The following is a 24803-nucleotide window of genomic DNA, read 5'->3' as shown; positions in this document are numbered from 1 at the left end:
GCTAGTGGGCTTTATAAGATTGTAATGTTATTAGGATCACGCTAGTTGGCTTTACAAGATTGTAATGTGATTAGGATCACGTTAGTTGATCTTATAAGATTGTAATGTTATTAGGATCACGTTAGTTGACCTTATAAGATTGTAATGTTATTAGGATCACATAGTGAGTCTTATACGATTGTAATGTTATTAGGATCACGCTAGTGGGACTTATAATTGTAATGTTATTAAGATGACGCTAGTTGGCCCGATGATTGTAATGTTAGTAAGTCCGTACGTCCGTCACTTCACACGGTAACTCTTGAACGAAAGCGAATTTTTGAATTCTGTTTGTTTTTCTGAAATAGACAGCTAGAGCGATTATCTGGACCGAATTCGTTAATGAAGTCAATTCATTAACATATCTGCGGGGAACTTTAATGATACCTATGCATATACTAATTTCTACTATTGAAACAAAGATGCACAACTGTAGAATGATAAAAGTTACATCTTTTGCCGCTAGATGACAGCCAATATCCTTCAGTGGGACATCAACTAGACGAAATTGAAACTTCGTGTGACCTCTGTATTCTCTTTAGCAGATTTCATTATTTTTTAGTTTAACGTCCTACGATTATGCACCGGGGCTAAAGGAGTCGGTAATGGTGGTGGAATGAGGAAAGTGGAAGGAAACGTGAGAACCCCAAGAAAACCCACGCCACGGTATTTGTTAATCAAAAATCCCACTTGGCGAAACCTGGGTTCCAACCAAGGACCCGACACTTCAGGGGGAGCGGTCTGTCGCTGGCCCCAGAGTTTATTAGTTACCCGTCTCCTTTGCTCTACAGGCAATATTCGAGGGAAGTTCAACTTAACTAGAATCACAAACCAAATGTAAATGAATTGAGAACTACATCCAGAATAGTGGTGTACGCTACAATATTCCGGGTTTTGCACAAATTATAGCCTCTCCTATTACAGGAAAATACATCTTTACCAATAAGATATAAGAGGCCGCGGTGGATCAGTGGTAGAGCGTTCACCTCTGGTGCATGGGGTCACGGGTTTAAACCCTGCTCCCACCAAGTGAACTTTGAGGTGGACAAACACCGTGTGCGTGGGTTTTCTCGGGGTTCTTCCGTTTCTTCCCACTTCTTCATTCCACCATTTCATTCATTTCCCATAATCACCGTCTCCTTTAGCCTAACCGGCATAATCGTGGGACGTAAAACTCAAAGATTTCATTTCATTTCAATAAGATATAAATCCAAAAGTCGGCAAGGACAAATGGCCTCAGCGGGAATGGAATTTGCAACAGATCATTTTGCGATCACCATTCTAGTGTCCTAGATCAGCCATTTCCAACTGGCTGAAGAATGACATAAAAGCGTGCTTTTGCGACTAGAGACAAGACAGAGAGAAGAGGTTGAGCAATAAAGAGGAGGGAACAAGACATGGAATACAGCAAGTGATGGCGGCATACGATTAGTCATGAATCCACATTTGCATAGCCATCGACTACGTTTTGTTCGTCTGCGATCATTGTTTTTAAACAAAGCTAGGTTAGCTTTCTTCTTGTTGTTCTCTCTGTGCGGTTAACTGGAAATATAAGTAGCAAACTGTGATATCAGAGGACATACATATGAGGAAATTATTGGCTTAGACCACTCGCCATATCAGCCAATTACAATATGTTTCGTGTCAAGTATTATACAATAGGAAGCAGAATCATGACCACTGCGATTAAAATTATGAAAAGCGAGTAAACTTCAAAACTTTGGAGAAGGAGAGAAACACGGATGTGTCACGACAAGCACAATGCACTTTCATCATCCAAGACAAAAATGTTTTAGAAAAGTTTACATGTCTTAGCAATAACTGTTCTAAAAGTGTAGTAGACTTCGTGGAACAAGATTAGGATTTTAAAATTTTGAATTCAGCTAAAACTTCATTGTAACTACACATATAACATTTGTTGAGGCTGCTGCTAATTCGAGAGGGGGGAAAACGTTTAAAACACTATCCACAAGTTTCTAATTTCAAAAAATCTTCACACGATATAATGGTAAAGTACAAGGGACTCAGTGAATATTGATGTTCAATTAACATCATACACAAAATACCCGTTTATGGCTTTAATTTTGTAAACTATCTGAATCTCAGGATAGAAGGTTTTCCGAACAAAGAACAATATTTTAAACCAAAACAAGAATGGTTTTGTATCTGTTTCTTGATTTATGGTAGGTTTTCCTTGCCTGCTACATATCGAAATGTATAACTTCCACAAACTTGGTAAGATGGTTAGGCAACCAAAACAACATTTGGGATAATGCGGTTGCATAAAGTACACTTGTTGGATTCAACTGCAATGCCAGTTTGAAAACCAATCAAGACAGTTAGCCCTGGACGGGACATTGGATTCAAAAGTACTAGATATTGTATACACAATTTCTTAATGGTAGAGTCGACTACAGGAAAACAAAACTGGTACCTGAACAAGAAAGTCATAAAAAAAAAAATCAAAACAGCGAAATTTTTCGTTCTTTTTTCCAAGACTATAAATATATAGCTCTTTCCTTGCTATAGTTTGAGCTAACATTATATATTATACGTATTCTTTTGCTAAGTATTCGTCATATAGTTTTTTTCTTGCACCTCTACTTTGAATCTTGAAAACAGAAAATATGTCTTTTTTGGCGTGTCATCATCAGTGTTCGAAGTGGAAAAAAACAGAGGCCGTATGTTTTATTACGATTTTGACTCGACATACCAGATTTCTAAATGTTGAAATACAGTGACGGTATGTTGCCTAAGAAATCGCATTTCTATTTATACGATGACTAAAAACTAAGGGGGGTCGAAAAAATCGAAAGTTTGAGGATCCCTTTGCGGTAGTGTGGAAAAGTTGTGCCTGCATGTATTAGCCCTGCAAAATTTCAGAACCTTAGGATAATATCTTTTGTTCTGGCAAGGCCTATGAAGTTTCGAAAAAAAAAATAGGAAAAATCTTAAAAAATTGTAAATTTTCAATAAAATCATAGGCCCTTTCGCGGTAGTGCGGAAAAGTTATACCTACGTATAGGTATTATCTGTGCGAAATTTCAAAACCGTAGAATCACATATGTTCTGGCAGGGGGTGCAAAATTTTGAAAAATCATTGAAAACTTCACAACATTTATCTTTTTAATTTTTTTTTTTTTAATACTATACATTTATCACATCATATTTCATAGTAGTAACGAACTGTTGCGTTTACATGTATTTAACTACTATAGAAAGTTTCAGAACCGTGGAATAACATTTTCTCTTCTGACAGTTGGCCTGAACTTGCATATTTTTTCTTACTAGTACATGAACCATATATTTTTTTTTAAAAAAAATCACAATAACTCATTTGTTTCAAGTAAAGCAGCAACATTTTATAACTTCACAGTTATTAGGTTTCAAATCTTCCATTCATACAAATATCTGACAGACTAGAATGTTAATGTTTTAACAAACAGAAAAAATAAACGAATACCTTATAAAACTTATGGACTTGCAATTTCAAGTTTGTGAAAAAATTTCATGAAGGTTTCACAATTCACATATTATACTGACCCTTGAACCTGAATGATGGCATACTTTTTCTGGATTTCAAGATAGTCCGAATGAAGTCGTCACAGTTTTCATGACCGAAAACTTTCTTGGAGGCCTCCGTAACTAGTAGTACAGTTCTTTCCACATCTTGCGTGTGGCATGGGAAGTCAGTGACTGACCATTCAGCTGGAACCTCTTCTTGCAACATGGTTTGCAAATCATTGGATGTTATGTCATTCAAGACTGGTAGTGGGATCAGATGGGTTATCTGCCAGTTGATCATGTCAATGTAGTCCTTAGCTTCAAAATTTATTTTAGGAATGTTTAATTTGCGAGCACCATCAGATTCACCTGTTGCTTCAACTTCTCTGACTCTAGCTTTTATAACTCTTTGAACGCAAGTGCTCGAATATGTACTCTTTCGTCAGTTAGCAACCCAATCATATTGTTTTCTGGGGATGCAATGAAAACATTTCGCGAAATCATTGTCGATTACGTTGAGGTGAGTTTTGTCCAAATATCTAGAGGTCACAATGAATTGGTGAACACGTCGAGCTCCATCCTTAATTGAATATTAGACTTTGACGGCTGTGCGAAGGTTTCGTTGTGGAAACATACAGCCGTAAGATCCTGTTCACTGTTCTCACCCAGCGAAACACATTGAGTCGCCCTAGATCGCGTTTGGCTAAATCTGCTGGACAGATTTCTGAGGAAATGGCAAGAACAACATCCATAAGATATTTTTGATCCTTACTAGGAATGGATGGATCAATCGAAGGAAGGCACAAGTTAATTGGCTCATATGTTACTAACGGAAGCTCCTCGCAGCCGTCCAAAAACTTTCCAACGCTGCCAGAGTAAGACGAAAGGCCAGAAGTGGGTGCATCAAGGAACTGGAACATGTCACGTAGGGGTAATTCATTAAAAGGAATGAGGCAAACAACCCATTAAACAGATTTGCCTTACTTAAATTCAAGGCGGCACAGTACTCCATTATGTATTCCTGTGTTCACTGGTGTTCCATCACAATCAAGCACAATAACGCTGTTGAGACCTCCAAGCACCTCTGTTGTGATTTAGTTGATAATATTTTCAGAAATGTCCAGACTGGATCTAGAGGTAGGTGTAACGTGTCCAACGTAGAAAGAGGTTCTTCACAAGAGAATAATGTTCTTCTATTAATGTCCTCTGATAGTACTTCTCTCCAAGCTTTTCTCTTGGCAATGTGTTATCAAGTCTATCATCAAAGTAAAGACCTAAAATAGGAACATATGCATTTTCCAAACTCTCACTTCTAAGTTTTTTCATAGTTCGAGATCTTTCTATTGATGTTTTACTCTTGTCAACCACTAACGTTGTATCCGATGCTTTGATTAGGCCTACGTCGTGCAAAACACCTGTGGCTATTGCAGCAATGCTTGAAGCGATACCCCGAACTTTTGACTTAATATGACGGTAATTGTAAGCTTCATTCGCATTTGGGACGACGCTGTTCGAGGCAAAAATCGTGCACTTGCATCGACGTTCTCCTCCATTTTGTTTGCGTCTTCTTCCTCTGAGGATGTTGAATTTGTTGTTATGAATTGCATATCCTGCTGCGATAACGATGTGCCATGAAGCGAGCTGATTGAAGCATTACTTTCAGAATTACAAAGACGACTACTTGACCTTCTATTGAGACGCTTTTGAATTTTCCTCGTTTCTTGCACATGCATTGCAAGCGATACACATAGGTCGCTTTGTTCGATCGGTCAGAAATGCCTGTTCCTTTATTATCCCAGAGTTCTGGAACTTTTTATAGTTGTTAAATACCACGCAACTTTTCGTTACCACCCTGAAAGATCCTGTGACAAATGTATAGTATTAAAAAGTAATAAAAAAGATAAATGTTGTGAATTTTCAAAATTTTGCACCCCCTGCCAGAACATATATATATATATATATATATATATATATATATATATATATATATATGATATGATTATACGGTTTTGAAAATTTCGCACAGATAATACCTACATGTACGTGCAACTTTTCCGTACCACTCCGACAGGGACTACGATTCTATTGAAAATTTACAAAATTTTAAAATTTTCCTATTTTGTACCAAATTTTCCAAACTTCCGAGACTTTGCCAGAACAGAAGATATTATCCTAAGGTTCTGAAATTTTGCAGGGGTAATACTTACATGCAGGCACACCTTTTCCGCACTACCGCAAAGGGGTCCTCAAACTTTCGATTGTTTCGACACCCCCCCCCCCCGTACTAAAAAACCATGAGAGAACTTTTCCGTAGTTACGGGCGGTGGATCATGGAGAGATTTTGTTCGCCGGTACAACTTTCTGAGAAAGATAACAATAAAAAATCCTGTTATATTGTATTATAGAGAATTATACACGGAAAGCTCTAAAATCGAGTTATTATATTAACAATTTGTAAATGGTTTCCCGTCACACCATTGGCTTTTTGAGTATCTATCCATGAAGGCAAGTCTGTAAAATCTCTACCTCGTTCGGTCAAACTATGTACTGTTTTAAAAACCCTACACATGGTTTCTTCATATACATACTCTTGGGTAGCAGTTGCATGCAATAACCAACACAACCAATACGAGTCCATGTGTAGGAGTAAGGCGTAAATTTATTTGTAGACATCGCATTTTAAATGCAAAAAAGTAGGAAAAAGAAAACAAAAATGTTGGTACAGCCAACTTAGAAATTATTTCTACATAATAAATAAATTTTTTTAGGTGCAAAGCTATTCGTTAATCACTTTGTATACAAATGGATTTATTTAAGGTATATTAGCATTCACTTTCCAGTGACGGTATGTCTTGATCACTGAAAATCCAGAGATGGTATGTCTTCGTCACTTGAAAATCAGAAGCGGTATGGCATACCAACGCATACCGTCTCACTTCGACCACTGCGTGTCATATAAGAATTTTTGTTATCCAAGTTAAAAATCACTGGAGGCTGCAAAGTCATAAAAGGAGGGAAGAATTGTGCGGAGTAATCTCAAAGCCGGTCTCACCTCCACGGCCTATCAGAAATAGTGAAACAAACCTTACGATAATAAAAAGTTTGTTTAAGGTTAGTGTAAAGGGACAGGTTTTGCTGATAGATGTCACTACAGTTTTCATATCTCTCCCATGTATTTTTTACCTTTTACGAAAATTTACAATTTCTTTTACAAATTTCAACGTAGAGACTTCAAATTTTTAGAGAAGCAACTTCATAACCTACTAAAGGGAACAATCCGTGCCGATTTTTTATTTCGAATTTTCTTCATTGTTGAAACAGTTCCATTGTTAAAGGTTTAGATATCCATTTCAACAATCAAGCCATTTCAACAATGAAGAAAATTCTAAATAAAAAATCGGCACGGATTATTGCCTTCGATAGATTATGAAGTTCCTTTTCTAAAAATTTGAAGTCTGTATGTTGAAAAATTTGTAACAGAAATCGTGAATTTTCATGAAAGGTAAAATATACATGAAAGAGATACGAAGATTGTACTGCCATCTATCGACAAAACTTGTCCCTTTAAAACCAACGTTAAAGACTTCCTTCGGAATTGTATCAGATGTCATTTTGAAACTGGAGACAATATGTAAGTTCTGCCAATGGCTAAATATATTGCACCAACATATTACAGAACTTCAAGTGCTAATGTGTGAGCATTTCTAGATCAAATTAAAAGACTTTTGATCCTACAGTAAAGTTTGAAGTAAAAAATAATAATGATTAATGTCAAATGTTAACACATAGTTTTATTTTTTTAGACTAAATTTTATTACTAATCATTATCTGAATCCGTCTCAGCACGCACTTTGACAGTTCGATCGTCTAGTTTATTATCGGGCAATGCAAATCTCCATTTCAAATCATCCATTATAGAGACAGACAGTGTTGAACAAACAGAGAAATTGCAACATAGTCATTATCGCAATGTGCATTATACCGGTTAAACTAAGTCCTAGACATTGATCGTCTACGAATACTTTCATGGTTACTAGCTCAAGTTGATAGAACAAGTAGAAGTGCCATAATGTTCACTACGTAAAGAAGTTTGGTTTATTATAACGTGAGAATTGAAGTGTGAATCTTTTTAACAGCTCCACAATGAAAATGAAATGAAATGTTTTAAGTTTTACGTTCTGTGGTTATGCCGTGTAGGCTTAGAAGATGGTAATGATGAGAAATGGTGGAATAAAGAAAGTGGCTGAAAACTGGAGAACCCTGAAAAAACCCACGCACATGGTGTTTATCCACCACCAAGTGTTCAACAATAGGAGTTCCCCTGCCATCATCTGCCCGTCAACAATTCTCCACGCAAAAACTACGATATTCTTGAGAAAAGACTGGAATAGTGTTTGTAGTTTGAGCAAGGTGACCAGAATTTTTACTTACAAAAACTGAACGCATACGAATCGATGAGGTGGGAAGTAAATATCTGACTTTCAGATTGCATTTTGGGACTCAGTAGTGTTTTCAATTTACAAAATACATAAGTAAGAGAGATAACACAGTGTTTCTAATTTAAGTACTACCCAACAATGCTTCTAACTACTTGAGCACTCAGAATTCCCACTTAAACCACAGAACACTGAATTCCCATTTGAACATTCAGAAGTTCCATACACGACTGAATCTTCCCAATGAGTGTTGGTACGGAAAAGTGTAGAATTAGCATTGACCATTTATATTTTGAATAATAATTACGGGACACCTGGGTCATTTAGGCGTCCCGTTTGAGAATCAGAAGAAAACGGGACAGCGGTTGGAAAAAAGGGACTGTCCCGGCTAAAACGGGACGTCTGATCACCTTGAGTTTGAGCGAAATTTTTCCTAATCTAGGGAAACTTCGTAAGTAAATTTACCAGAAAGGGAAAAAAAAGTTATACCTGTATCTTTTTAGATAAAACGCGAAAATCCAGGGAAATTCTCTCTCAGATTGGTTCAGCAATATAAATTTTTGATTTTTCTTTGTTCTTACAAATGAATCAATACAATAGCAGTAGTGTATGTGTGTTCAAAGTACCATTTTTTTGTAAATAAAAAAGTGAACAAAAAAGTAAAAGAAACAGAAGCAAAAAGCAAATGAACAAAACAAATGTGGTTGGTACTTCCTCTAATATAGTTAAATTAATATTATCACATAAGTTCTGCCACAGGAATTGGACACTCAAGAAGCTAGGGAAAATTTGGTAAGAAAATGGAAAATTTAGTCAGTTGAGGAGAGAGAGTGCATTTTTTTCAACCTACGAACACTGAACTAGACGCGGCAACACTAATTTAAACGGTTTCAGTTCCCTCTAACAATGCATTTCCCTTCATCCTCCCCATTCCCCACTTTAAAAAATTGTGGTTCACCTCCACTCTCCTCTCAACAATGCATTTCCCCTCATCTTCCATTCCCCACTCAAAAACTTCAGTGAGCTGCCTCCACTACCCTCTCAACAATGCATTTCTCCTACATTCTCCACTCAAAAACTTTAGTGTTCCGCCTAAAGACTCCTCCAACAATGAATTTTATTTCATTCCCCATTCCCCGCTCAAAACGTTAGTGTTCCGCCTCTAGTTTCCTCTCAATAATACATTTCCCCTGATCCTCTATTCTCCATTCAAAATGTTCCGCCTCGTCTCCTCTCAACAATGCGTTTCCCTTTACCTCCATTCCCCACTTAAAAAATTTAGTGTTCTACCTCCAGTTTTCTCTCAACAATGCGTTTTCCTTCAACCTCCATTCCCCATTAAAAAAAAAAATATTACTGTTATGCCTCCAGTTTCTTCTCACCAATAGAATCCCCTTCCCCCCATTCCCACTCAAAAACTTTAATATTCCGCCTCCAGTTTCCTCTAAACAATGGATTTCACCCCATTCCCCACTCAAAAACTTTAGTCCTGAACCGATAATTATTATATTTAAGATTTACAAATGGCATGATACTTTGAAATGAAATGAAATTTTGAGTTTTACGTCCCACGGTTATGCCGGTTAGGCTAAAGGAGACGGTGATGAGTAATGAATGAAATGGTGGAATGAAGAAAGTGGGAGGAAACGGGAGAACCCCGAGAAAACCCACGCACACGGTGTTTGTCCACCACAAAGTTCACTTGGCGGGAGCAGGGTTTGAACCCGAGACCCCTAGCACCAGAGGTGAACGCTCTACCACTGAGCCACCGCGGCCCCCGATATGATACTTTCTCAACTAAAGCCTGTAACAAACATCTTGGCATTTCAGCTAAACGAATAAAACGCAAACTCTGACGCGACGTTGCCAAGTGGTAAAGGGGTGTGGCTATGGCTAAGCAGACAAACTACAGTGCGATCAGGTGAGAGGGAATAGACGTGGATGTGTGCAAAATAAACGTGACAATACCGCTGGCCTCTCATTTGCTAGCAGCATTTAAAGAGAACTTGGAGCGCCGCCTTCAAATGCCAAGATGTTTGTCACGCCGTTTAGTATCGAAACAGGCGGGCAGAGTCCATTGGTTCATCGCTGATGTAGAATTAGAGGTCCTGGGTTTGAAGCCCGTCTATCTTCCTAATTGAGATTTTCCCAGGGTTTTCTGGTAAAGTAAAGAAATTCGGCTCGTATAATCACTTTTTTCCTTGAAATGTAAAGCCGTCTCTGTGACCTTTAGTTATTTAAACAAGGTTATATACATATAATAACCATTTATTTTAATATGTCCTTGTAACTTGTAAACTCATTTACAAAAAAAAAAAAAAAAAAAAAAAGCTGAACTTTTGTACCATACAAATACCGGTAGGGGGACGTTGTTTGATATATTCCGTGATCCCACGAGGTTAACAGTGTTGCAAACCGAACATAAAGTTGTATTTTTTTTTCAAATGACACTAACACGTTATTACATATTTCAAATCTACATACGAAAGGCATACATACACCACCACACTTCCCATGCAATGTTGCAAACTAAGGATATGGCCTCTACAGCTATAATAAAGCAAATGAGGCAGACGGGGCTATGTCCACTCATGTCCAAAATGATTGTCGCATATCTATAACTGTATTCTTGGAAGAATATAATTTGATAATGATTTTGCGGGGTACTTTTAATACTGATACTATGTGTATAATCGGGAAATGTATATTTGTGGTAAATTTCACAGGAAAAGAATTATAAATACGAAAATTAGAATGAGTAAAACAAAATGGTGCTAAATGGACAAGAAAGTTTTATTTTCGTTTTATTGTCTTTATTTACTGCTCTTTTGACATGAAATTTGCTACATACATGTCTTTGCCGATTACACACATACTAACATTATAAGAAATACCGGCGAATTTGTTAAATTATATTCCTACAACAACATATTTCTAAACATGCGACAATAATTTTGGACATGAGTGTACATCCGAAGTATTTAATGTCAAATACTATCATTAGCGGAGTTACCAACTGTCTGCGGGGGGGGGGGGGGGACAGACCTTTTGGTCGGTCTTGCACCTTTCATTTCATGAATAATGATGGTAAAGTTGTCAAAAAGTTGAGGCGCAATGCCCCACTCCCCATAGCTCCGCTCATGAATACTATGATCATAATATGACGGATTTAGAGTGAGTTGAGTTGATTTTGAGTTTAACGTCCCGTTCAGCAGCGAGGCTATATGAGACGTGGGCCTACTGATTAACGTGGAATCCGAACCACGTGAACTCCCGCCGGGAATAGATTTATAGAGTACGAACACATCTTACAAGGATTAAAAAAAAAAGTTTCGATAAAAAAAAACGTTTAGATAAGTGCCGTATCTAGTTGGACAGCTGTTTTCAATAAATGTAAAGCTCCCAATGCCGTTTACATCAATCTGATATCTCAAACCGTTCTGAAGATAAGGTAAAAAATTTTAAAGTTTGCAACATTGCTTAAAATTCTGTATTTCCGACAATTTATTGTAATTACAGTTAGCAAAGAGTATTGTCGTAATGTAGAAACAAGGTAGATCAAAAGTTGTTTTATGAAGACTCCACAAATACGACGTTTTAAGCAACGTATCAAAATTTTTACAATTTTTTTCATACCCCTCGAATGGTAAACAAGTTTATGTAAACAGCATTTGGATCTTTATGTCTATTGGAAACCACGTGTGCAATCTGACGTGATACTTACCTGACACTTTCGAAAAAAAAATACCTTTGAAAAAAGTCAAATTTTCAATTCCTTCTAACTTAGTTTCTCCTTGTTCGAAATATGTCATATGATGACCGTAGTATTCGACATCCGGTACTTTAGATGTGCATTACCCTATCCGTCTCACTTGCGTTTTGCTGTTGTAGAAACTTCCAATTTTTTTTGTTTGTTTATTTGTTTTGAGATACTGTAGCGTCTTTAGTTTGCTACAATGCGTAACAAGTATAGTATTTTATGTTTTTTTTCTTTTATATGTAGATCTGAAATATTCAATAACCTGACTCAGTGCTATTTTTTAAAAAAAGATATAACTTCGTGTTGGGTTGGGAACACTGTTTACCTGGGAGTATCGCAGAGTATGGCAATGTTCCAATGCCAATATTTGCCTAGTACAAAATTTCAGTGTTGTTTGTTCATTAGCTGAAAAGTTATAAGACAAGAGTGTATCATGACAAATGTTCCACCCTATATATATAGGTGGACCACTCTTAATCCGTCATATTATGATCATAGTATCCATGATCGCAGCTATGGGCAGTGGGACATTGCGCCTCAACCTTTTGACAACTTCACTATCTTTATTCATGAAATAAAAGTGCAAGACCGACCAAAAGGTTTGCCCCCACCCTATATATAACGGGTGGTTATATATATATACGAAAGAAGAAAGATTAGAGTGGGGCGTCGATAACTCAAAGCTGAAGAGAATAGACAAAAATTCGAGTTATCCAGTTTTTCAAGTAGTGAAGGTGGCCACAACGAAAATTCGAGATGCCCACCAGATTCCGCATTCCTCATTAAAAGTGACTGTATAACCTCTATAACTCGAAGTTTTATTCATTCAACCTCTATGACTCGAAGTTGTGCAAGTTCCTTTAAATTAAATATGATGACTAGTAAAAATAAAATAATCTATAAGTATTATCCTAGAAGGGGGTGCTTTCATGTCTAGACATAAGTAAAACTCAATTACAGTACACATTAGCAACAAGCAGGACTAGCAACAATGACAATTATGTAAAAGCATAGAGCTATAGCTTCGAGTTATCGAGATCACATCAAGAGGTACTCGAATTATAGAGCTAAACTTCGACTCGTAGAGGTTCACAAATTGAAGGTTCGAGTTACCGAGGTTATGAACCCTTAAAATTCGACTTATTGAGGTTATTTTAATATTGATTGTCATGGAAAGTTCAAGGGAATGTAAAAAAAATTCGAGTTATCGAGATTCAACTGTACAGCGTGGTACAATTTAGACTCATTTTAATAAACGTTTCTTTTTTTTCTAGTGGTCCTTTAAGACCTCAAAGGTTGGTACTTTAAGGCAGTAGTTCCCAACCGGGAAATTTTCATAACGTAAAAATCATGAGGCATTTAGTAAGTAGTTAAACCAACGTTGCGAGAGTATACCAGTTACAGCAACAATGTTCATCATTACATAGAATCTTTATTTTATACAAACTTATTTATGCTTACACTATTATAATTTACTTTATTATTACTAATAAAAAATCAAACGTGGGTCACGACATTGTGGGTGTTCAGATGTGTCCTGTCAGTCAAAAAAGTTTTGGAACCAGGTATTAGGAAATTATCCGTAGTTGTAGTTACACGGAAAAACAGCTTTTTAGTGTTTGATAACATGAAGTATTTATCGCCCAGTACTACGGTTTGCTATATTTTAGTTATCATAATAGCAACGTGTCCAGTACTGCGAAGGGGCTAAGTTTTCGGGTCCCCCAGGCCCCCATATAACTCCATCACTAGAGTCGTTACTCAGGTTTTTATCCAAGATAAGTACTTCTACTGAGAGTAGGAATGGCCAAAAATTTTCGGATCCGGATATTCCGGACCCAATGAGATTCGGATCTCGGAACTGGGTCTGGATCCGGATTTCGGATCTTGATTCATACCCAAACCCAGGGGCGGATCCAGGACCAACTTCTGGGGGGGCGGTGGGTTGTCATACTGCTACTTTTAAGGGCTCCAAACTCTGGGATGGGTTTTATTTATATATATAAAATAAGAAAGTTTCCTCTTCTGGGGGGGCGATCGCCCCGATCGCCCCCCCCCCCCTGGATCCGCCCCTGCCCAAACCTACATTTGATATTGTGGTGATAAATTTGAATATCTAAAATTTCTCAAAACTTTTTTCGGATTCACTAACAGTGTCTCTTTCAGAAACAATGTTCCGCCGGGGGGGGGGGGGGCACTGCCGGTACTATTCTATTTATTATTATATTAAAGACATATTATTTTGGTCTCCTCCGGGGGCATTCTCAGAGCTCCGGGGCAAGCAGTCTCTCCCCAAAAACCGGACTTGAAGAAACACTGTTCACTAATATAGTAGGATGCTGTGCTTTTAAATGTTTCCGTAACACATTTGTGCTACCTTTGTTCTTTATTTTATTTTAACTTTGCAATGTTGCACATTCTCTGGAAGTTTGTTTAGTAAAATGCTTTCAAGTTTGAATCCTTCTCATTTCAAAGTATAGCTAACTTAACCGTCTGAAGGAACTGATGTAAATGGTAACAAATTCTTCTATTCAGATCCTTTTCAAAACTTAATGTTAGCTTCACATTGAAACTAACTATTTTATTCTTAGAAAATAAACTTCACTCATATTCAAATGAATGATCTTTCAGATAAAGCCCTCCCAATCGCAGGAATATTAGACAAAACAAACTCTTTGTTTACTGTAGTTTCTGACTCACTAGAGCAACTATCAACAAAATCGTCGGTCCAATGCTAAAACCGCGAATATGCAAATTTTGCTATTTTCACCTAAGTGCAGTTTCATGTTATTTAGGGCACACAGATTTCAATACCAGTCTCATTTGTGAAATATAAGTATATTAGAAGTTACCATCAATTCCTAAAACACGTAGCTAAGTCTATTTACTGATTTTTGGGGTAAGTTGAATATTAAAATGCTATAACTCAAAGTCAAAGTTAGCACATTCGCGGTTTTGGTATTGAATCGACGAAATGTAATAATAAATATCTTTCACTTCGAAGGTACAACAAATAATATAGATTGATTGGCGTGGCACCCCAGTAGAGTTTTATATATATATACACACACGAGAATTTCACGAGATATGGTTGTGTAATGTATGTACAGGTGCATTATTAGTTATTAATAAAAGTGTTCGTTGTATGACTTTATCACTAACTTATGGCTTGCCCTTCTGAGGTCGGAGGTTTGTTGAAGGAGTAAATAAAAAATATATTTTTGTTACTTTTTCTTCACCTTCCAGGTTTCTTTAATCATACATTGCAGGACGAAACCAAAACACATTCATGCATCATATCATTAATGTGTTTTGTATTTTGTATATTATAGTGTTCAAAAATATTTAACATATTCGCATTGTTCATGTGATCTCAGGTTCAATTCCCGGTAGGGACACACATATAATTGGAAGCTAAAACAATATTAAAATACAATTTTAAAAGTCAGGAAATTGATCATTGATATTAAAACTTAAGCTGTTCGTTGGACTGTGGGGTTGTAGTTAAATTAACCCACACGTTTTATCAAGATATATTACGCCATTGTTGTTTATTTACTATAAGCTACCGATACATCCTAAGAGGCCATTTTACATTGTAGTAATCAACGGATGAAAACAACATTAGAAAAGGAAGTGGAAGGAAGGTGTCCAGAGCCTTAGATTAAGGTAGTAACCCAGATTTTGCCTGGTGTAACTGAGCAACAACCCTGGAAAATCCTTGGTCAGGATGGAAAGTCTCCGAATTCGAACCCGCTATTACCCAATCGCGAAGCAAGAATCCTAATAACTAGCATAAGCTAGCTCGGTATTATTAACGTAATGTTCTAAAATCAGTGGAAATTAAACCCTACTTTCTTTATTGCTGATGTTATAGTTAAAGACCAGTCCTCCGGTCTCAGCTACCATTAAATGGGCCTTGCTCAAGAGGGAATACTAAAACTGCAATTCAGGAAGTGGGGGTCAAGAGATTAATGAGGGCCAGGGGCGAATCCTGGACCGACTTCTGGGGGGGGGGGGTTGTCATACTGCTACTTAGAGCTACTTTTAACAGTTTCATACTCTGGGATGGGTTTTATGAAGTTTTCTCTTCTGAGGGGGCGATCGCCCCTTCCTGGATCCGCCACTGATGAGGGTGAGGAAGCTATGTAGGATGCAAAAGCTGAGTAATTATGACTTCATTACAGATATATTCACTTACATACCTCAATTAATATTTCTCTGATACAACGCACTTATTACTTTCTATAGCGTCAGGAAAAGAACACACTAAGCATGTACCCATGGGCGCAACGTCCGTGCAAAGAAATGTAGGTGAAACTAGAAAAAATAGGGAAAACGAGGGGAAAATGATAAAATACCCTTCAACTAAAAAAGAAAAAAAGCTAAAAATAACTAATCTTAAAGATGCGAGACGAATTTTATTGAATTAAAAAGAAAACAAGTAGCGCTGAGTTCCGCAAACCAGCTGAAAAGAAAATACTGGATAAAATATAATAATAAAAACGGAATTTAAGATAATTAAAATAAACTAAACTCCTGGCGCGAGAGTCCTTTGGTATCTGGACCTGCCAGCGGGCTTACGTTCAAGGTGGGGGTGTGTGGTCAGCGCAACGACACGAAAAGTCCCTAATGCCGGCTTTCTAGACTGGACCCCGCTACCTCTTACTTCAAATAACTCTCCAATTGTCCTCACGATGCGGGTAAACACCGAAATTTTTCAGTGCCCCTCCGGTAATTGAGCCCGTGACCACGGGCACCAAAGGCACGCGCTAACCACTGTTTTTTCTTTTTTTAAATAAGTAACCGCTTTGTACCAAATTATCTCTATTTAACCTGCTGAACGCTTTGTACGGATTATATCGTAATCATTACGACACCACACAGATACAGAAGTAAACGAGGACATTTAGAAATACCAATGCCCGAGGCGGCATTCGAATCCACGACACTCACAGCAAACGATCCACGGTCTAATGCTGCAGATCATTCTGCTTTGCCTGCCGGGTTTTCTCTTGTAAGCAAGAGCCAGGGGCGGATCCAGGACGGACTTCTGGGGGAGGCGGTGGGTTGTAATACTGCTACTTAGAGCTACTTTTAAGAGATCCAAACTCTGGGATAGGTTTATATATATATATATATATATATATATATATATATATATATATATATATATATATATATATATATATATATATATATATGGGGGGCAATCGACCCCCCTGGATCCGCCCCTGGCGGGAGCACATTTAAGGTAACTGCTTATTTTAAATGCTGCTTCTAAATACTGCTAATCTAGGTCTTATGCATCAAATATTTCCTGTGATAATACCATACTCTCTCCGTCTTCTATACACGAAAAGCTATAGTTTCCCACATTATCTAGTATAGAGATAAGTTCTGATTCTCTGATAGCTGCTGACGGTGATAGTCAAGGTTCACCGAAGCATGATCTCCCAAACCCAAACTGAGATGTTACCGGATGTTGATGTTACCGGAACGGCTGAAAGGTCATCGCCCACTTGCCAAGATGAAGGGCGCTCGTGATGTGAAATGCAGGGCTGTCAGAGGTACTACTTACAATAATTGGATTTATCATTTTCTGAGCTGTCGGAAACATTCTTCAAGAAGAACTGTTAATCTTAGCTTTTGAAAATGTTACATAAGGAGTTTTATTGCTATCTTTAGGTTGCATATAAATCCCCTCATTCCGGAATTATCAAATTTATTTTAACGCTTGACTTTCACATCTCTTCTGATTTACGAATATTTAATTTTTTTAAACTCGTTTCGAACTAACTATATACATGGTTAATCTTATTATATGGGAATAATTGGACCTACAGGGTAAGTCCAGAAGAGTCTTGGCCAACCTCCCGATAAATCACATCTTTCCGCAAGATGAATTGTGGCAATCCGATACCCATATGAGGAAATCTTCCGGTTCAATGTGAGAGCTCCCACCCTAATCAGTTGAATGCGCCTTGCTAACTTTTCCCCAATGTGAATGTACCTAACTTTATTATTAAAAATGAAAAGGCCTTTATTTCAAACAAATCGCCACTACAGTTTCCGTATTTGAACAAAACACTCATGAAAAGTCGTGTTAAAGCGCAACTTACCCCGGAAAAAGAATATTTATCTTTTCTTAGTTTCTCGTGTTCCCCAAAATACGTGCGGAATTAGTGCAAGTGCCTTCTGCTCGCATTACATCAACTACGTTCTTTCTACTAGCACATGTTTCGGTTTCCGATCTCAAATATTTAGGGCCTACCTTGTATTCAGCCCTATTCTATGTATGAATCCGAAACTTCAAATCTAGATAAGAGGCACTAAAATTCATGCTTTATTCTTGATGCTCATATTGTGAATTTACTAAATAATTATTAAATCATCTTGTAACATTTTATATTTTGAATAGACTGGGCAATATAAAGAGATGTAAAAACTAGTCAATAATCATCTTATCGGGATGAAACAGCTCTCTTGAGGAATTTTAAATATTCGAGTTTTGTATTCCGGTTTCAAATGTATTCTGCTTGCAGATGTTTCAAATCCCAGGTGTGTATCTCAGTCCTGGAACCGGGTACGGACCTAGATTCGACATTCGAACTCTCATCCGGATCAAATCAGAACTTGCTTAGTAAGGCATGCATTTGATCTTTTGAGTAGACTGAGGGAGACAAATAGACAAGTCAATATTTGTCTTAATTTTCTGGTTTCTCCTTCATATTCAGGACTTCGTGAAATTCTTTTGACGAATTTTAGATATTCAAGTTTATCACAATTTGAGATGTAGGTTTGGATGCGAATCAAGATCTGAGATCCGGATTTCGGATCCAGCCAGATCCGAGATCCAGACCGGGATCCGAAGGATGCTGACTAAAAGCATCCTCTTCTTTCCTATCTGCTTTAAAAACATCTTCGATTGCTACCATCTCATCTTCTATATTTCGGTCCGTTCTTGGAACGTGGTCACGAATTGTCACTTAAGAAGCTAGAAACACAAGTTAATTATGTTCCTTGCTTTGTCCTGTAATAAATTAAAATAAAACCAAGTGTGGCTACCTGAATTTCTAAGAATAAATTGACATAATTCCAAGCTTACAGTATTAGTCAAACATATTTCTTTACAAACAGGTTAGCTCTTTTATTTTGTTACTGGACAAAACAACAAAAATAAATAATGATTAACTAATATCTTGTTGCTCTTGAAGTGACAGTGTGACTATAGTCTTGGAGTGTCTCGAAATATAGAATATAGGAATTTCTAGGCAAAATGCAATGGCTGCGGGTGCAAAGGAGTGTGATTTTTTTAAATTTAAAGTATCCCCTTCTTTATTCGCATATTAATCCCCATTCAAGCGCCTCCCAATTTTTGCAGGATATATAAAAACTATAATAAATTTCTTTTCACTACAAATTTGAAAGGTACAAATATACAATTCGGGCACAAAAAGAGAAATTCATACCTAGTTGAATTGTTGCAAATTCTTGAATACGGATTATTGACATGCCCCGTAAAAGCAAACCTGTGCGGTTTTAAAGTAATGTGCAATAGAAAAAATATAAAGTAGCCAATACACCACAAACTATAAATTGGAAAATCAAGAATCTTGGTGCCACAACAATAATAATAATAATAATAATAATAAAACGAATGAAATCTATTAATTTAAATAATAATATTGAAATATATTATTTATATAGCTGCTATGCTTTTGATTAAAGCAGCAAGTTATAACATAAATAACATCATTCCAACATTTTCCTCAAATTAGACGTACTTTCACATATGCAAATCGTAACACTTTGTGTGTGTTTCCCTAAGGTACTTAAGTCACAATAGCTCTAAATAGCACCCACGTACAAGGGCGCCCATCAGGGGGGGCAAGGTGGGGCGATCGCGTCCCCTAGAGGAAATTGTACTTCAGAATATCGAAAATCCGATAGAATTTTTACATTCGTTACAGCAAAATTTGAAACTATTTTTGAAACGTCGCTTATACTTGCCCCCCCCCTTGGAAACCACAACATGGGCGCCCTTGCCCACGTATGTGCCTTCAACACACTAATTTTCTGAGTCTGTACCCGCTTGCCATAGCTTTCTCAGGCTCCCACTCCCCTTCTATTTAACACAACAAATTTCAGTAAGTCTACAATGTCCATTTCTTTATTTTTTTTAATTTAATTTTTTTTATTTATTTTTTTTTATTTATTTTTTTTTAATTCTTCGATTCTGTGATTTGACCTTTCAGTTCCTGTTTTGAGAACTTACCTGTTAGCCCATATATATAGCCCAGATTAGTAACTAGGTTGGTTCCTTTCTGTACCAAAGTTTAATTAACATCGTTTTGCGTAGCGAGCGTTAGCGAGTGGAGGCAGGTTAGAACCCCGCAGGGCACGTTGTTTTCTGTCTTTGTTCATTGAATCGGTTCATTGAATGAAATACCCAAAGTAAAGACTTGTCCAAATTTCTTCGTTTATCACACTCAAAATGGATAGGAGCTTATAAGATATGCAAATCCACTTTATTCCAAAGAAAGTGTAGTAATTACATTCACAGACTCTATGACCATGTACCACTATTATTAATCTGCATGCACCCACAAAGTTATACAAATGTATCAATAGAATGCAATCTCATAATATTTTAGGTGAGATTTTCCTCCCTCCAATCTATATTTTTTGAAATTATACCGTGGACGCAAATTCTAAATCTACGCTAGGACAGACGTAAACATTGGACAAAAATCTGCCTTGTACTTATATCTACTATTAAATTCAATAAACTATACTAACCTTTAATTTCACATAAGAATGATGTCCAAATGAACTATCCACTAAACACGACGGCGGAGTGTCTCTTCTGCGAAGTAGAAAGAAGTCCTTTGGGCTCCAAGCCCATTGTGCAACTCTTTTGAAGAGCACTATAATACCCCACACAAATGATAGTAAGTATAGTTTACATCTGTCTGTTACAGACATCCACACAAAACTCTCTTGTGTTTCAACCTTCATACTGTACCAAGCAGACCACATGAATTGCACTTGAATCTAACAGGTCTCACTCACTCAGCACGAGATTGGGATTGTATCCAAGTTTTCAGCTGATAGAATTGATGCCAAAAAATATACAAATTTTTTCACTTAAAACTAGCACTGAGATCTTACTTTTGTTTTTAAGTGATATTTAAAACATTGACACATAAATGACACTACAGAAATCACTTCTCTCTTTTTCAGAAAATTTGTATCGGCGCACGTGAATCATCCCTTCTTTTTAAATGTTTTAAAGGCAGCCGGTATTAAAATGACCTTCAGCCGACGCAAACAGCTGATAATATTGGCTAAACGAGAAGCGCGCATCTACCTATTCATTGCTTGCGTCATTAATTTCTCCTCTTAACAAATCCTCGAGACGAAAGCTATGCTGACAACGTAAGAAAGGAACAAATGAAGGGTAAGGGGAAAAAAGAAGGAATGTCACAAAACTACATTTTCGAGAAAACGGCGTTTTAATATTGAAAACCGCGTAAAAGACAATAGGATTAGTGAAATCTTTTCCCCCTTTTTAATGAACATTTCTACATCTACATATGCATGGCATATACAGTCAAATAGTACCAAGAGTCACCAAGAGATGAGACAAAGAACTCGATAAAGTACATACATGGACATTCCTTGTTTTTTCCCCTTACCCTTCAAATGTATTGATTATGATGATGTTTCATTATAATTTATAGACAACTTAGTTATCCTATGGGCTAATGAATTTATTATTTCTATTAATACATAATATTCAATATTAAGCTAAGAAAATAGTATTAATATTTTATGTGTATTTACTGCTTTGATAGGGGAAGATATGAAACGGTTTACGTTTATCTCAAGGTGATCCATGCTGACAATTCCTAATAAAACTAATGAAATAATAAATACGAATTATTAAACTAAAGGGGAGTCCCTTGATAATGCGCACCAAATGTATGGTATACGTAACGACGCGACATTGTTGTCTTGTTTGTTGCGCACGTGATCCATAGCACGCAAACCTCATGGTATTAAATCGAACTCGATATTTAATTATTTATTTTTTAATTTAACATGTTACGACGATCATGTTTCGAGGTTAGAAGAGACGATGATAGAACAGCGAATGAAATGATGGAATGAAGAAAGTGGAAGGAAACGGCCCGAGAAAACTGACGCACAGTGTTTGTCCAACACAAAGTCCACTCGGCATGAGCTAGGTATTACCAATTCAATTACCCTATTCAGCAGAAGTGAACATTTTACCACTGAGCTCTTGTGTATATGAATAGTTTTCTTGAAGTGAAATCTTTTAAGTTTACGTCCCATGGTTATGCCGGCTAAGCTAATGGGGCGTTTACACTTAGTCGATTTGCGTTCGATTCAGTTGAATTGACGTCACTTTCAACTTAATCGACCGTGTAAACGGGACTTCAACTTAATCGCTTGTTGATCGAAGGCGACTAATCGACTGGCAACTGAATTAAAAGACGTTCTATTTTCTGTGGTTGAAATAATTGAACACATCCATCAATCTGATTCGGCCTAGTTGCTTCGATTTAGTGGCAAATGCAGCGAGTCGATTTAGTCGTGCGACTAAATCGACTAAGTGTAAACGCCCCATAAAGGAGACAGTAACGATGAGAAATGAATGAAATGGTACAATGAGGAAAGTGGGAGGAAATGAGAGAACCCCGAGAAAGCCCACGCACACGGTGTTTGTCCACCACAAACTTCACTTGACGCGAGCTAGAAACGAACCGAGGACCCCATGCACCAAGAGGGAACGCTCTACCACTAACCAACCGCGGCCATGAATATTTTTCTTGTATATTATACAGGCCGGTAGCTAGCCCAAAAATATAGGGGGCCCCGATCCAACCATATTATAGTTCATAAACATATTTTAGTTCATAAACATATTTTAGTTCATTTGCAAGCAAAATTTTAGGGGGCCAGCAAAATTTTAGGGGGGCCCGGCCCCCTAGAACCCCCTGGATACGGGCCTGATACTATCTTTTGTTCTTGTTCTTACTTTCGAGTGACGATAGAGGGTATGGTCATGGTGATAATAATTTGATTTTCAGTTTAGCGTCCTTTTCAGCAGCGACGCTATATGAGACGTGGACCTACAGCTTAATGTGGGATGCGAACCACATGAGCTCCTGCCGAGAATCGAACACGGGTCTCTCACGCCAAACCCATGTACGCTAACCGCTTAGCCACAAGGGAGCTCAATAATAATAATAATAATAATAATAATAATAATAATAATAATAATAATCACCATCATCATGATCATGATCATCATCATCATCGAGATTTCAACAAATTTACAGTTCTATGTGACCCGTAAGTGTAAATGTAAATAATGTCACTTTGGATGTATGCCAGTCTGTTTGCTCTGAGTGCACTTGTCCTAAGAGCTTACCGTTCAACGTACCGGTACCCGAATCAAATTTTAAATTTAAGGTTTTTCATTTATGAAGTTATCCCTTTCTTCCTTCCTACTCCCCAGAATAACATGTTTACAGACACATTAAAATAAACCCCCCAAAAAAATGCAAATTTCTTTAAAACGACTCTAACGATTTTGATTATAGTTCATACAGCAATATTTCATTAAGAACAAACACGTACGAGTCACTCTTTTGTAGGAATGGGCACGAGTCGAGTCAAAGGTAATTTTCTCGAGTCGAGTTCCGAGCCGAGTCACTTTTCTTGAGGTCGAGTTTCGAGTTAAATCGAGTTTGATAAATGGCTTGCTCGTTTTATATGAAATTTTAATTTACATTCTTCTGAAAATGATATATTAAGTAGAGATGCAAAAAAGCCGGCTTTTTTGAATCGATGGTTTTTTTCACATAAAAAGCCGGCTTTTATGGGGAAAAAACGAGAATTTTGGAAATTTTGGCTTTTTTCATTTTTATGATTTTTCTATCTAAATAGCTTTCTTATAGTATATTCTATAGTTAGATAAGAATTCCATGACCTAAATGCCATATTTCGCTCTAAAATTCACCATCAAGATGGATGGAGCACATGTTTTACGAATTAAAGCTAACATGAAGAATGTAGTATTTGAGGGCAATTTTAGAGGCTATTTAACTTTATTTTAACTTTTGAGTTATCGACATTTTTTTCTTCTCGGGATCATTTCAGTTTGTCATCTGTGTTTCATTTCTAAGAGCTTAGTACTCTAGCTTCTAGCGCAAAAGTTAAACTTACGTTTTTCTATATATCCGTCAAAGCGTACGTTTTTCAATATATCCGTCTAACCGTACTTCCACATTTCTGTTATACTGTAGCTGTGCAACGATTTAGCAATAATTTTTCGGATACAACCTTGAATACTAATTTATACAAATAATCAGTAGCGGATTTAGAAACGTACTTTGGGACGGGTTTCTCTGGTTGTTTCGTTTTCTAAAATGTCCTAATTTTATTTTGGAGGAGCTTGAAGTTTATGAGTACAGGCATAACTAATACTGTATTTCGTTTCGTTTATATATTTAGAGATAATCTTCCGGATACAACCTTGAAGAATTTCCGGATACAACCAATTTTATACTGAGAATTAGTGGCGGATTAGGAAAGTATTTTGGGAGGTTTTTTTTTTCTTACTAATGTTTAGTTTTTCTAAACATTCGTAATTTTTATTTGACAGGAGCTTAAAGTTTATGAGTAAAGGCATAACTAATAGATATTTCATTTGTTTTAGACATTCCATAATTTTGGGGAACAGGCTTTAGTCCGAAAAGACCTTCCCTCTAACCTTCGCAAAACCGTCACTGCTGGTAATTAGTAATAATAACGATTTAAAAACAATAAGAAATGAAGTCGGCCAACTCACAGTACACGCACTATCTCTACTTCACAGATGGAATGAAGAAAAGTTTTGTCAGAATGGTCGAATGCTTAGTGGAATCCCGGACTTCCCGATAGAAGCGCAAAAGCTCCACTCAGTCATGTTTGTTGTGCAGTTGTATTTATCTGAGCTTAAATATATTCCTTTTTTTTTTTTTTTTTTT

General features: G+C 36.9%; 1 protein-coding gene across 1 annotated transcript in view; it reads right to left on the bottom strand.

The window, feature by feature from the left end:
* Positions 1–21152, bottom strand: part of LOC145676816 (epoxide hydrolase 4-like) — a gene marked incomplete at its 3' end in the record, with an annotated part of 109273 nt that extends 88121 nt beyond the window's left edge. Inside the window, exon 1 of the mRNA XM_081747595.1 lies at positions 20542–21152. Within this exon, the coding sequence (XP_081603721.1) occupies positions 20542–20781 (240 nt within the window). The remainder of the gene's footprint in view (positions 1–20541) is intronic.
* Between the last annotated feature and the right edge of the window lie 3651 nt (positions 21153–24803).

The sequence above is a fragment of the Thermobia domestica genome, unplaced genomic scaffold (genome assembly GCF_964235325.1).
Source record: "Thermobia domestica unplaced genomic scaffold, izTheDome1.hap1.1 HAP1_SCAFFOLD_386, whole genome shotgun sequence".
NCBI classification, from domain to species: Eukaryota; Metazoa; Arthropoda; class Insecta; order Zygentoma; family Lepismatidae; genus Thermobia; species Thermobia domestica.
This window is presented reverse-complemented; position numbering and strand designations above follow the sequence as displayed.